This window comes from Bubalus kerabau, chromosome X, assembly GCF_029407905.1.
Source record: "Bubalus kerabau isolate K-KA32 ecotype Philippines breed swamp buffalo chromosome X, PCC_UOA_SB_1v2, whole genome shotgun sequence".
Taxonomy (NCBI): domain Eukaryota; kingdom Metazoa; phylum Chordata; class Mammalia; order Artiodactyla; family Bovidae; genus Bubalus; species Bubalus kerabau.
The window spans coordinates 122,345,552-122,358,554 of record NC_073647.1 but is presented as its reverse complement, the minus strand read 5'-3'; the positions used below and the strand labels follow the sequence as shown (position 1 = coordinate 122,358,554).

The window sequence follows — 13,003 nt, the reverse complement described above, 5'->3', positions numbered from 1 at the left end:
TCTAGGTCCATCCACATCTCTATAAATGACCCAATTTCTTTCCTTTTTATGGCTGAGTAATATGCTTCCCTGGTGGCTCAGATGGTAAAGAATCTGCCTGCAGAGGAGGAAACCTGGCTTTGATCCCTGGGTTGGGAAGATCCCCTGGAGTAGAGTATGGCAACCCACTCCAGTATTCTTGCCTGGAGAATCCCATGGACTGTATAGCCTGGTGGGCTACAGTCCATAGCGTCACAAAGAGTCAGATACAACTGAGCAACTAAGCACAGCACAATATTCCATTGTATTTATGTAGCACATCTTCATCTGTCGATGGACTACTTTGGTAAATTTCAAAGACCCTGATGGAGCAGGAATCATCCCTGTGGAAGAGTTTGAGAGTAGCAGGAAGAGAGAGAGCAGATTTTAAGGTGTTTATTCCTCTTTAGGCATACATGCCTCACTTCTTTAATTCCATGAGAAAATGAGTACAGGTCTGAATTACTTTCTGTATCAGGCAAAGTTCAGTCAGAAAAACAGAAACCACCCTGTTTCAACAGAGGGAATTTCACACCAGGGATTTGTTACATGGATGATGTGAAACTGGAGAATCCCAACATGGGTACAGAGGCAACATAAAGATTAACAGCTACAGGAAGTGGTGACCACCCTCCGGGTTGGAGGGAACCTGGGAGGAGTTGGTGTAACTCAAGCCCAGAAGCGATGGCCATCTGGTAGGAGCTGGACGTATAGTGGTGATGGCCAGCGGGAGCTCAGGCCACAGGGAGAAAGGGTGACTGGTGGGAGCTGGAGTTTCTGGTTAAAGGCAAGCACTTCTGAGACCCCTCTTGAAGCCGAAAGCCAGGGGAAGAAGCACTCTGACTCCTCGCCTGCTCCTCATCCTCCAGTTTAACTGAACATCCCAGAAGCCAATGGGCCAAGGAGCCTGGCAAATACAACTCTCTCTAAAACAGAACAGAACAAGGAAAGGGTGAGGAATAGATCCCAGAGCAGAGAGGCAAATTACTGACACATAACTTGATTGTCTGTGTTTCTTTGAATTCATCTCTGTGTGTAACTGAACCATGAAGCTGATTGTCCTTGATGTGGGTTACGCATGATTCAAGAGCCATGCAGAAAGTCACGGTTGAGTACCTTTCCTTAAATATTAAAAGGTGAAAAATAATTACTTTACTCATGGTCACAATTCTGCAGGTTGTCTCAAGTGCTTCAGTAGACACCAACCCAAATAGTTCAGGCCTCTCTCTCTCTCTTTTTTCTTCTTTTTCCCTTTTGCTCCTCCAGTTTCTTCTTTTACCTCTCTACTCTAGCTGTTCTACAACCACCTTGATGCAATTAGTCAACTTTGAACTCATAGTGGCGTTACCACCCTACCCTTGTCTCTTTCATGTCCTGAAGACTGGGTGGGAGTCGGGCGGGGGTTGGGGGGGATGCTAAATCTGACTTTTGACATCCACCACCTCGAACATAGCTTTGTTCTGACCCTGTTTACCTACCCTGCCTAGAAAAATGACCTGTCAACCTGGGACTACTACAGCCATCCAAACATTTTGGCCTGTTTGTTGTTTTCTTTGCCCATAGTTGTATTGGAAGTGATTTGGGATGGGGTTGCCACTGTCAGGCTTTTTTATTTTGGTATCATGGTCAAAGTATGGCCAAATTACTTGGCTTTCAAATCCCAACTCCACAGTTTCCTAATTGTATGACCTTGGCCAAGTAACTTAACTGCTCTGGGTCTCAGTTTCCTCATTTGTAAATGTAATCATAATAATAGAAACTACTTTATAAGGTAGAATATTAGAATCAAATTAATTTATTTACATACTGAATTTATATATGTGTGTATATGGGTGCCTTTGTGTGTAGACACACACATAGAGGTGTATCAACTTATATGTGTGTGTGTGTGTGTGTATGTGTGTGTGTGTATCTTAGAAAATTGGCATAATGTAAGCATGGTATAAATATCAGCCATCACTATTGTTATTATTTTTCTCAGTAAGATTATAAATGCTGCTCCAGCCTATCAAAAAAGATCACATCTATCTAATTTTTTTTTTTTTTTTTTTTTTTTTTTTACCTAACACGAAGTCATGGCTAGTTGGGTGACTTTTTAAAAATTGCCATTTGCTAACCAGTCAGTCCAAAAATTAATTCACTGTGTAATTCACTATGAATTACACTGTTATTTGTCTCTAAGTTGTAGAAATTAGTTTCATTTCTCACTATGTTTAATTGTGATTGGATCATTGTAGACTTTTTTTTCTGTCTTTTTTTTTTGTGGTTTAAAAATTTAAATTTGTTATGGAAACAAGCTCTTCAGTTGACCAATGATTAGCTAATTTCTGATAATAGAAAAGGAAACAGATTGCCCCAAGGCTGCTGTTTTCATTTCCTCATGGGAAGAAGAAGCATAGCAGAGAAGAAAGGCAAACTCAAGGCATTGAACCTCTGCTACCATGGGGAACTGGGCTGTGAATGAGGGCATCTCCATCTTTGTCATTGTAAGTACCAATAAGAAAGAAATTACAAATTCTCTAACTTGTCTATGTTCTCTTGAAAATGAAAATAGAGCAAAGCTTTATTTCATTCGTTTGAGAAATTGTGTTGAAACTTATTTATGTGAACATGCATCCATCTGATGGATATAGAATGAGTCCATTCTTCCACATTTACTCATGGAAGGAATGTATCTAGGGGCTCACTTCGCCTAGTTTATTTCTGGAATTTTTTAGAAGTACTAAATTAAACTGATAAGAACAGAAGTACTAAATTAGCCAGCATTTCACAGTGGGAGTATAAGACATTTCATGATAATGATCCCTGAATATGAATTGGTTACAATGTTTACTTAGAAGCAAGTTTTTCTATTTTTTATGTACTTATACCACCTAAAAATGGGCAATTGAAACTTTATACAGTTTTCCAAATAACAAATACAAGATTGGCTGATGTCCGGGAAATTGGCCTGTATTTTCAGTAATTACCAAAAATAATTGAATTTCTCAATTTTCTCTTTTTAAGAAGTATCTTCTTTCTTCTGAGGTAAACTTTAGTTATTTATGAAGTTTTTTTTTTTTTAAGTCAAGGAAAAGAAATTGAAATAAACTATCTAGATATATGTATATAATGTATGTATGATATATATTACACATAGTTATATATAAATTAATATAATCTATCATGAGAAACAACTTTTAAGTAAAGATATGGTGATTTTTCTAATAGACATGTTGATTTCTTTAGTTTTTAACATAACAAATATTAACTATTATTTTAAGGTGGTGGTCTCAGCAAAGCAATCACAGTGGTTGGGAAGATAGAAATATGATTTATAAGTAGCTTTTCCAGTAGCCAATGAAAGTATTATCCAGATTTTTTCAAAGGACACCTATGAATGAAATTTTTGAAAGAATTGTCATGAAGTAAATGACTAAAAAGTAAAACTTTTTTAGCTGGAGAGGTAGAAACAAGTGGCACAAATAAAATAAAAGCCACAATATTTTTTTCATTAAAAAAATCAAACCAAATTAACACTAACGAAATGCAGAATTGTTCTGAGGACTCAAAGCTCTTAAGTTGATTTCTCATTTCTGTTTTAAGAACAGATGACTCCTCTAGAAACTAAGTTCAAATTATACTTTTAGCCCTTACCACAGTTTTCCCAGGGAAATGACCTCCATCTAAATTATGTATTCATATACTTGAAAGTGAAGACACAGCTTGGAAATCAAGAGTAAACATGACAAAGTTAGGAAATGGAGAAGTGGCTTTAGCACCTTCTTCTTTGTAAAGTGAGACTATTTTCCAGCATTGAAGGACATTAAATAAACTGAAAGCTCAGTTAAGATAGCCACTGGGGACCTGAAAGTGGAGCACCGGGCAGAGTCATTGTTGGATGCAGTCAGTGCTTGAGATGAAATCAACCCTCACAGTCTAGAAGAATCTCCTTTTAATAATAATAATAAATCCCATGCCTCTCATCCCCTTGGGCTTCCCAAGTGGCTCTATTGGAAAAGAACCTGCCTGCCAATGAAGGAGACACAAGAGATGCAGGTTCATTCCCTGGGCTAGGAAGATCTCCTGGATGAGGACATAGCAACCCACTCCAGTACTCTTGCCTGGGGAATCCCATGGACAGAAGAGCCTGGCAGGCTACGGTCCATAGGGTCACAAAGAGTCAGATATGACTGAAGCAACTTAGCATGCAGTCATCCCCTCATTGATGCTCACTTGAAGCAAAATTCATCAAGTAGAATTAAAGACTTGCCATTTTAGCTGAGGAGATTCCCACTAACTGGGGCAAGATGCTGTGTAATGGAGGGAGATCTTCCACCTGTGAGAATTGAGAATAGAACACAGAGTCTTCCTGATGTGAGAGACAGCATAGTAACAGATTCCTTTCCCTTCAAGTCACTTGCTATCATCTATCAACCTAAGAGAAGGAGAAAGAAACAAGAAGAGATAGACAGATAATAACGGCATAGTGGCCAAGTAGTAGAACAATCACAGGGGACAAGACAGAGTGCAAAGGTTACTGCCAAAGTGCAGAGACACCTTTGCAGGAAAGAGCTGGTTCGAAGCTGGTTCCACCCAGCTTTGTAACCACCTTTATTGAGGGCTGTCCATGGGGAAGTCTTGACCCTGGTCTGACTCCAACCTGGTGTGAAATTTGTCTGTTGAAACTTGAAAACTTCACGCAACCATTTCTATTTGTGCAGCTGGTATGGCTGGGGATGAACGTCTTCCTCTTTGTCTGGTACTACCGGGTTTATGATATCCCAGATAAGTTCTTTTACACTCGAAAACTTCTTGGGGTAAGTATAAGTTCCATTTCCCATGTTATTGACTGGCTCCCATGTCTAATCAGAGATTCTTGTTCCTATTCCTCTTAACATTTTAAAGAAATATTCTGACCAACCCAACAGCACCATCGGCCTCAGTCCCTCCATTGCAACCCCCTGAGCAAGAGTCTTTAGGTCTTCCAGTGTGGGACAAACAAAAGGGTGGCAGAAGGTCCCAGCAGCAACCTTCCCCTCCCAAGAACTACTGTGCATCTGTTTAGCTTAAAGGAGAAATCTAATACTGACTCTGGAATAGATGGCCAGGTTGAAGAGACCCATCCAGGGTGACACAGGTAGCACAAGTGGGACTTTCTGTATTCTCTAAATCATCTGATTCCTACTACTTTTTTTCATGAAAAGCCCTAGTGACATGTTATGAAATAATCTTCAGGAAATAAGCCTCTCCCTACATATGGAGCCTTTGAGGAACTTGCTCAAAGGTCACATCCGTTGACTAGACTGGCGGAGCAAAGGCCCCTGCGTTTCCTTGGGTCCATTAGCATTCTCAGTTTCCTTGAACTGCCAGAGTTCTTCTTCATCATAAACAAAATAATTACAATTAGGGCTGCCTCAGAGGATGTCATTTGTTACATCATGCTGAAACCACAAATTGATTACTTAATGATACTAATTATAATATGTATTATGCATCATATGCGTAAATATTATAGCATATAATTATACTATGTTATTATAATTGTTGTTAATTTATTCAGGTTGATGCTTAAAAGGATGATTTCCTTTTGCATTTTCCTCCCCCCATATTTAATTGCATATATGCAATTTCTTTAGGCATTACAAGGAACAGTTTTAATGTCAAAGCATTACACCATACCTACTTAGTTACTGTTGAGGTTAGTCTAAGTGCTAAGAAAATCTTCTTTACAAAGCCCCAGTTTCTATATTGAACTCTAATTAATGATATGCATACCAAAGTATTTAGGAGGAAGTGAACTGATGTCTGCAACTTGGAAATGCATCAAAAATAAGATGCATTGATGGATACAGAGGTAGGCAGATGAATGGATAGATTAATGGACATGTGCTAAAGCAAGCTTCATAAAATGTAAAAGGTAGAATCTGGGAGATGAATAAACAGGTATTCATTGTGAAATTATTTCAGATTCTCTTTGTGTTTGAAAATGTTCAGAATAAGAATGTTGGGGTGGGGAGCGAGACCTTAAAAATAAATCCTTGGCTCTGAAGAACCTTCATTCCCAGATAACTTGATGTCTCTGGAATGTGGTCCTCATGCTTGCTGGGAAGCCTGGGGGTTGGGGGGCCGAAGTGAGATGGGGGGGTGTTCTGGGCTCACAGGAGTCACCTGCTTTTCATTCTGCCCTTTCCAGTCAGCGCTGGCCCTGGCCAGAGCCCCTGCAGCCTGCCTGAATTTCAACTGCATGCTGATTCTGCTGCCTGTCTGTCGAAATCTGCTCTCCTTCCTCAGGGGCTCCAGTGCGGTAAGAACCAACGTTTACAAAGTTTGAGTTCCTCAAAATTTCGAAGGCCATCAAGCTCAACGCCCTTTTATAGGAAAAGCAAACCAAGGGTTTATGAGAATTCCAACCACTGTACAATATTCATTCATGTACAATCAAGCCATGCTTGATTCTCTAGTTTATTTTTATATTATCTGTCGATGGAGCTCCCTGAGACAACTTTTTAACCTGGAACAGACATTGAAAACAAAACAAACCCCGCCCCCAAAAAACAAAACAACCAATCTACCTATACTTCCACAATAGCAAAAAAGTACATGTACACACACACACAGATATACATAATATGACATATATATATATGTATACATATAGAAATTTATGAGACTGATGTGAAATTTGGGGATTAATCTCATAGTGTCATGTTTTTCAAAATGTTTAAATCAGAGAAAATCTCTTTGATGGATAATATCCCAAGAAGATGGGAACAATGAGCCATGAGTCACTATGTAATGAATGTGACAGGTGTTTGGTCCATGGAATTGAGGAGTTCAGAGCTTTCTAAATGCCCCAGGCTCCTTCACCCTCGCTTCAACAGTCTACTGAACCCCTAATATACTATGCTGGAAGAAAAAAAGATTATGTAGGAAGGACTTTTGTAATCTGTAAAATGGCATACAAATGTCTTATTGTTATACAAAGATGAGAAGCAAGGAACTTGGAATCTACATACATACTCAAATATGATACAAAGGAAAATGTGATGGGTCCCACAAAATGTTACAAAGAAGGAGCTACAGGGAATCAAGCAAAGGCAAAGGAAATTGTATCAAGTGGTGCAGGGGATGAAAAAAGAATTCTTAGAGAAGGTGGCATCAGATACGGGCATAAAGGATAAAAATAAGCCTGTAGAAGATATAAAGCACAGGAAATGGTGAAGAAATCATATTGAAAGTCCTGTGTGATCATGACTTGTGGCTTCTCTTTGGCTGTGTTGGCCATTCCTGACCACACCACAGAGGGTAGCTCTTCCAAACTTAGGGACTGATGCCTGGGAGGACCCATTCCACTGCTCATTAGTGACTAGTTGCCTCTGTTTGGGGGCTTCCCTGCTGGCTCAGTGGTAAAGAACCTGCCTGCAATGCAGGAGACCCAGGTTCAATCCCTGAGTCAGGAAGATTCCCTGGATTAGGAAATGGCAACCCACTCCAGTATTCTTGCCTGGAAAATCCCATGGACAGAGGAGCCTGGTGAGCTACAGTTCATGCAGTTGCAAAGAGTTGGACATGACTTAGCACGCATGCAGCCTCTGTTTTTCCTTTTAATAAAATGTTCCTTTTATATTAACTAGCTTTTTAAAAAATTACCTATTAAATAGAAGTCATTTATAGTGGAGAGAAGCAAGCAATCTACTTTGATGAGAGTGAAGGATTTTAAATGGTAGATACCTGAGGTCAAGTTGGAGCTTTGCTAGTAAACTTGGATCTGAAATGTATAGCTTAGGTGTTAATCTTAATTGATAATCAGTGACTCCGTGGGGGAAGGAAAGTGATCTAAACTGTCAATAACAATTAGAACTTGCCTTGAACTCTACCTCGCTTTTCCTTAGTCTTACTAAATTCACATTGATCCTAAAGAGATTTTTTTTTTTTAAGAGCAATACAACACTTGATTTACAAATATAGGGTTAACAAGCCATAACTAACACATTGATCACAAGGATTTCCAAAATAATCTTCTCAACCTAAGAAACCACAGAGGTAGAACTCCATTTGATGGAAAAGTTTTCTTTTTTATTGAAGTATAATTGATTTACAGTGTTGTGTTAATCTACACTGTATACCAAAGTGACTAAGTTATACATATATATACATTCTCCTTTATATTCTCTTCCATTCTAGTTTATCACAGGACACTGACTATAGTTCCCTGCTCTCTACGGTAGGACCTTGTTGTTCATCCATTCTAAATGTAATGATTTATGTCTGCTAGTACCGAACTCCATCCCTCGCCAACACTCCTCCCTTTTGGCAACTGCATGTCTGTTCTCTATTTCTGCAATTCCATTTCTGTTTGTAGATAGGTTCATTTGTGTCATATTTTAGATTCCACATATATGGGATTTTTCTTTCTCTTTCTGACTTTTTTCACTTGTATGATGATCTCTAGGTGCATCTCTAGGTGCATCTATGTGCTGCATTTCGTTCTTTTTATGGCTGAATAATATTTCATTGTATATGTGTACCACATCTTCTTTATGCATTCATCTGCTGATGAACATTTATTTAGGTTGTTTCCATGTCTCAGATACTGTAAACAGTGCTTCTATGAACATAGGGGTACATATCTTTTTGCATTATAGTTTTGTCTGGATATATGCCAAGGAGTGGAATTGCTAGATCATATGGCAATTGAAAAGTTTTCTTGAAGGGTGACCTGTAAAGTACAACATCTGGACATTTTCTAAATGAAGTTCAGGGACTGTAGCTGTTTTATTCTCCCCCAATACCTCCTGTTCAAATAGTTTCTATTTAGAGGAAGTAAACCCTGAGAAACAGGCAGTGTTTTCACCAGGACAGCCTGTTAAGAAATCCTTGTTACTCCACAGGCTCAGATTGCACTGCCATTTCGTGGCTATGATCAGCACATGTTGTAATGCCCACTTTTAGGGTTCCTGTGACCTTAAGGGAGTGAAGATTCTAATGAGGGTCTCTAAAGACAAGGGTGAAATGAGGCTGTTCTTCAAATTGCAGAGAAGTTCGGCTCTCTAACGAGAGACCTGTACATCAAAGAATGCATTTTTCAAAAATGAGGAGCAAGTAACATTCTTTTATAGATGGGGTGTGTCCTTCCTTCCAGATTTCCCAACCTGAAATGTGAACTTGGCAAAGAACCTTCTTTTTTGATTGGAATTAAAATGAGTGGACATACTGTGACTCATTGGAAACGGAAACAGCTGTCACTTACTGAGTCTTCATAAACCTTACCTCCATGAAATCTGCATGTCAGGCCAGTGAGGTGGGGATGAAATTCAGTGAGAGTGTTGAGGTTCCAACCCAGGTGTTTGTGCCCCCAGAGCCTGTTCATTTTCCCACTTGGCACCTAAACTCAAAACTCTTGTGGTGCTGTTATAGTCTTAGGAAGTCCATCAAATTATATGAATGTTTGGGCAGGCTGAAGAACCTAACCTAGAAGTGGCAAGGATGTTGTAGATTCAAGGATTTATTAGTTGGCCTTTATGAAAACTAAACAGTCACAGAACTTCAGTGTCTAATGGTCTTAATCCTTTAGAGCTGGTTTTATAATCCTTCTGGTTAGCTGGAGAAAGAAAACCCCAGGGTTGGCCTTTCCCAGGGAAGATAGGGATAAACTCTCTGAGCCTGCTCTGTTGAGGGAAATGGGGAACAGTGGGATTCAGCAGACAGACGTCCCTAAAGAAACCTTAACAACCTCAGCTTGGATGGAAGTTCTAGTCTGAAGATCAGAAAGAAACAGAAATGTGAGAGAGTGAGCTCTTTTCTATAACCTTATATAGCCTGAGAGTCAGAAGCTCTCAACGTAGCCCTCTATCCAACATGTGGTCCAGAGCAAGGCTCTTAGACTTGCTGTCTCATAGTTGTTGTTTTTTTTTCTCTTTGTTGTTGTTTTTAGCTAAAAAGCAAATGAAATAATGTGAATGTAAGAACAGATATGAATGATATTCTAAAATTGTATTAATTGACTAAGTCTGTCAACTAGTGAGTTGTCACTGAACAAATATTTGTTGAGTGCTAACTATGTGCTAGGCACAGGGACACATAGTGAGTAGAGGGTAAGACATGGATGAGCCATGAGCTCAGAGAGCTTAGAGTTTTATGAAAGAGATAGAAGATAAACATGGATTTTAAAATTATAGACAGTGCTATACGAATCCAGTGGTGATCTTCATATTTATCGCATATTCTAATGCTTCCAGGTTTCTGTCAGCTTCTTTGCCTGAGTTCTGTAGAGTCAAGGCTGGCTTTGCAATTTCTCTCAAATTGCATATAGATACCTAATTCAGATTCATTTATGGCATTTGTGGTGAGACCAGGTGAACATAAAATAGAACTTTAAAGTTTCCGTAACACTCATGTTACAGAAGCTAATGTTATGCTCCATTAAATATGCACTTCTTTGTAGTTCTGTTTCTCAACTTTTTAAAATTTTTTTACTCTTGCAGTTTGAATCAAGCGTAGAAATCTGCCAAGGTGACTCAGTAATCTCCCTAGCACTTGAATGTTAGCTTATTGAGATTGAGCAAGGCTCTAGCTGACAGTAACAGAGGGCCTCCCCGTTATAAGTCAATGGAGTGGAAGTTCCCTGATGGTCCTGTAGCTAAGGCTCCATGCTCCCAATACAGGGGGCCCAGGATTCAATCCCTGGTTAGGGAAGTAGATCCTGCGTGCTTCTACTGAGGATCCCTCATGCCACAACTAAGACCCAGCACAGCCAAATAGATAAATATTTTTCTAAAAAAAAGAAGTCACTGGTCATTCAGTGAAGAAGCTATGGTGCATGATGGAAGCTTGGATCATTAGTGGGTGGCTAGTGGTAATTCACAAGTGACTCAAAAGCATAAAAATGGTATCTGCATGGTAGCAAGGAAGAATAAAGCCCTGGGCAGTCACAGACATCAAAGCCCTCCCTTCCCAACCAACCATCTCACCACCACCCCTCCTTGTCAGGAAACAGTGAGGAAATTGTATCTGGAAGCCTGGTATAATCATGATATATGGCTTCTCTTTGGATGTGTTTGCCATTCCTGACCACATTATAGAGGGTGGCTAGGAAAAAAATGAGGGATTGGTGCCCTAGTAGGACCCCATTTTACTAACTCATTAGTGACTACAAGTCTCTGGTTTTCCTTTTAATAAAATGTATATGGTGGTGGTTTAGTCACTAAGTCATGTCTGACTCTTACAACCCCAAGGACTGTAGCCCACCAGGCTCCTCTGTCCATGGGGATTCTCCAGGCAAGAATACTGGAGTGGGTTCCCATTCCCTTCTCCAGGGGATCTTCCCTACCCAGGGATCAAAGCTGGGTCTCAGGCTTGGCAGGAAGATTTTATTTTTTACCACTGAGCCATCTGGGAAGCTTCAGTTTTGTTATCTGTAAAATGAAAATAGTAATATTTATCTGGTTATATTAAATGGTGTAGTGATTATGGATAAACTGCCTGGCTCATAGAAGGCACTCAACAAAGCCTAATTTTTTCCCTTTTTCTGGAATCATGCATCTTCCTTACTAGTATTTCTGCAGTTTCAGGAATCTGCTTTCATGATCCAAACAGCCTGCCCTCCCTAAATGTAAATAACTCCAAGATAGTGGAGTAAGCACAATTTTCCATGTAATTCTATTTTTTCTGTAAAACCAGAATATTTTATTAAAAATAAGTAAGTCAAATATTTTTTTAATTTTATTTTATTTTTAAACTTTACATAATTGTATTAGTTGTGCCAAATATCAAAATGAATCCGCCACCCCTGTATTGAAATTAAACATGTTTGCTGCTGCTGCTGCTAAGTCGCATCAGTCATGTTCGACTCTGTGCGACCCCATAGACGGCAGCCCAACAGGCTCCTCTGGCCCTGGGATTCTCCAGGGAAGAATACTGAAGTGGGTTGCCATTTCCTTCTCCGATGCATGAAAGTGAAAAGTCAAAGTGAAGTCGCTCAGTCGTGTCTGACTCTTAGCGACCCCATGGACTGTAGCCCACCAGGCTCCTCCATCCATGGGATTTTCCAAGCAAGAGTACTGGAGTGGGGTGCCATTGCCTTCTCCATAAACATGTTTAGAACCAGTTATTTATAATACCTAAGTTTTTTGTTTTGTTTTGGGGTTTTTTTGCTTTGGTCTCCTTAAAAGTTTTCTGAATCTATATGCCAGTACATCTACCCTTGGAAACAAAGCAGCCAGAGCGAGCACTTGACCCCTTTTCAGGAAAACAAGGTTCTGATTCAACCAAAAAGCAGAATTTTTCTCTATTTTGGGCGATGACCTGAATCCAGATTGAAGCATTGAAACCCACAGCCTCTAACATATGTTCCTAAGAAAACTACACTAACCAATTGGCCATAATTCCATTGTAATGCCAAGGTAATCATAAAAGGTATGAAATATCAGATTGTTGATATCTCTAGCATCAGGGAACTGGGGTTTAGACCCCAGCCAACTCTGCCACTTATTAACTATGAAACCTAGGGGAAGGTAACCTCTCTATGCCTGTCATGTGGTGATAATAATGGTACCTCCCGCATAGAATGAATGTAAGAATGAAATGAGTCAATGCATGTAAAACACTTCTGCACAAGCTCTTTGTAAATACCCTTGGCTATTATTATTTTTGCTGTGATTGCTTTAATGATTTCCCATGTTTTGTTGTCTCTATCAACATGTGCAGGTGGACACTTTTCTACCTTTCATAGTGTGTATTTCCTGGAAGGGTGCTATTCTAAAACTATTCACTTGTAGAACTGTTTATTTGTCTGTGTCCCCACTGGACCTTCAGATCTTTGAGGGCATTCCTGTCCTTATAAAATTTCTATATCCTCTCTTTATTGAATAAATTAATCTGAACTAGAGGCTACGTAGTTAGATGCTTTCTGTCCAAACTCATATTTTATACAATTAAGCAATGAACTCCATGCAAGGCTTTTTATGTTAATAGTATGAGAATCTAAAACATTGTTTAAGCCAAC

General features: G+C 39.4%; 1 protein-coding gene across 1 annotated transcript in view; it reads left to right on the top strand.

Annotated features, from left to right (window-relative positions):
* Positions 1–2,373: 2,373 nt before the first annotated feature.
* Positions 2,374–13,003, top strand: part of LOC129639315 (cytochrome b-245 heavy chain) — a 33,076-nt gene continuing 22,446 nt past the window's right edge. Inside the window, exons 1-3 of the mRNA XM_055564390.1 lie at positions 2,374–2,504; positions 4,722–4,817; positions 6,194–6,304. Of these exons, the coding sequence (XP_055420365.1) occupies positions 2,460–2,504; positions 4,722–4,817; positions 6,194–6,304 (252 nt within the window). The 5' untranslated portion in view covers positions 2,374–2,459. The remainder of the gene's footprint in view (positions 2,505–4,721; positions 4,818–6,193; positions 6,305–13,003) is intronic.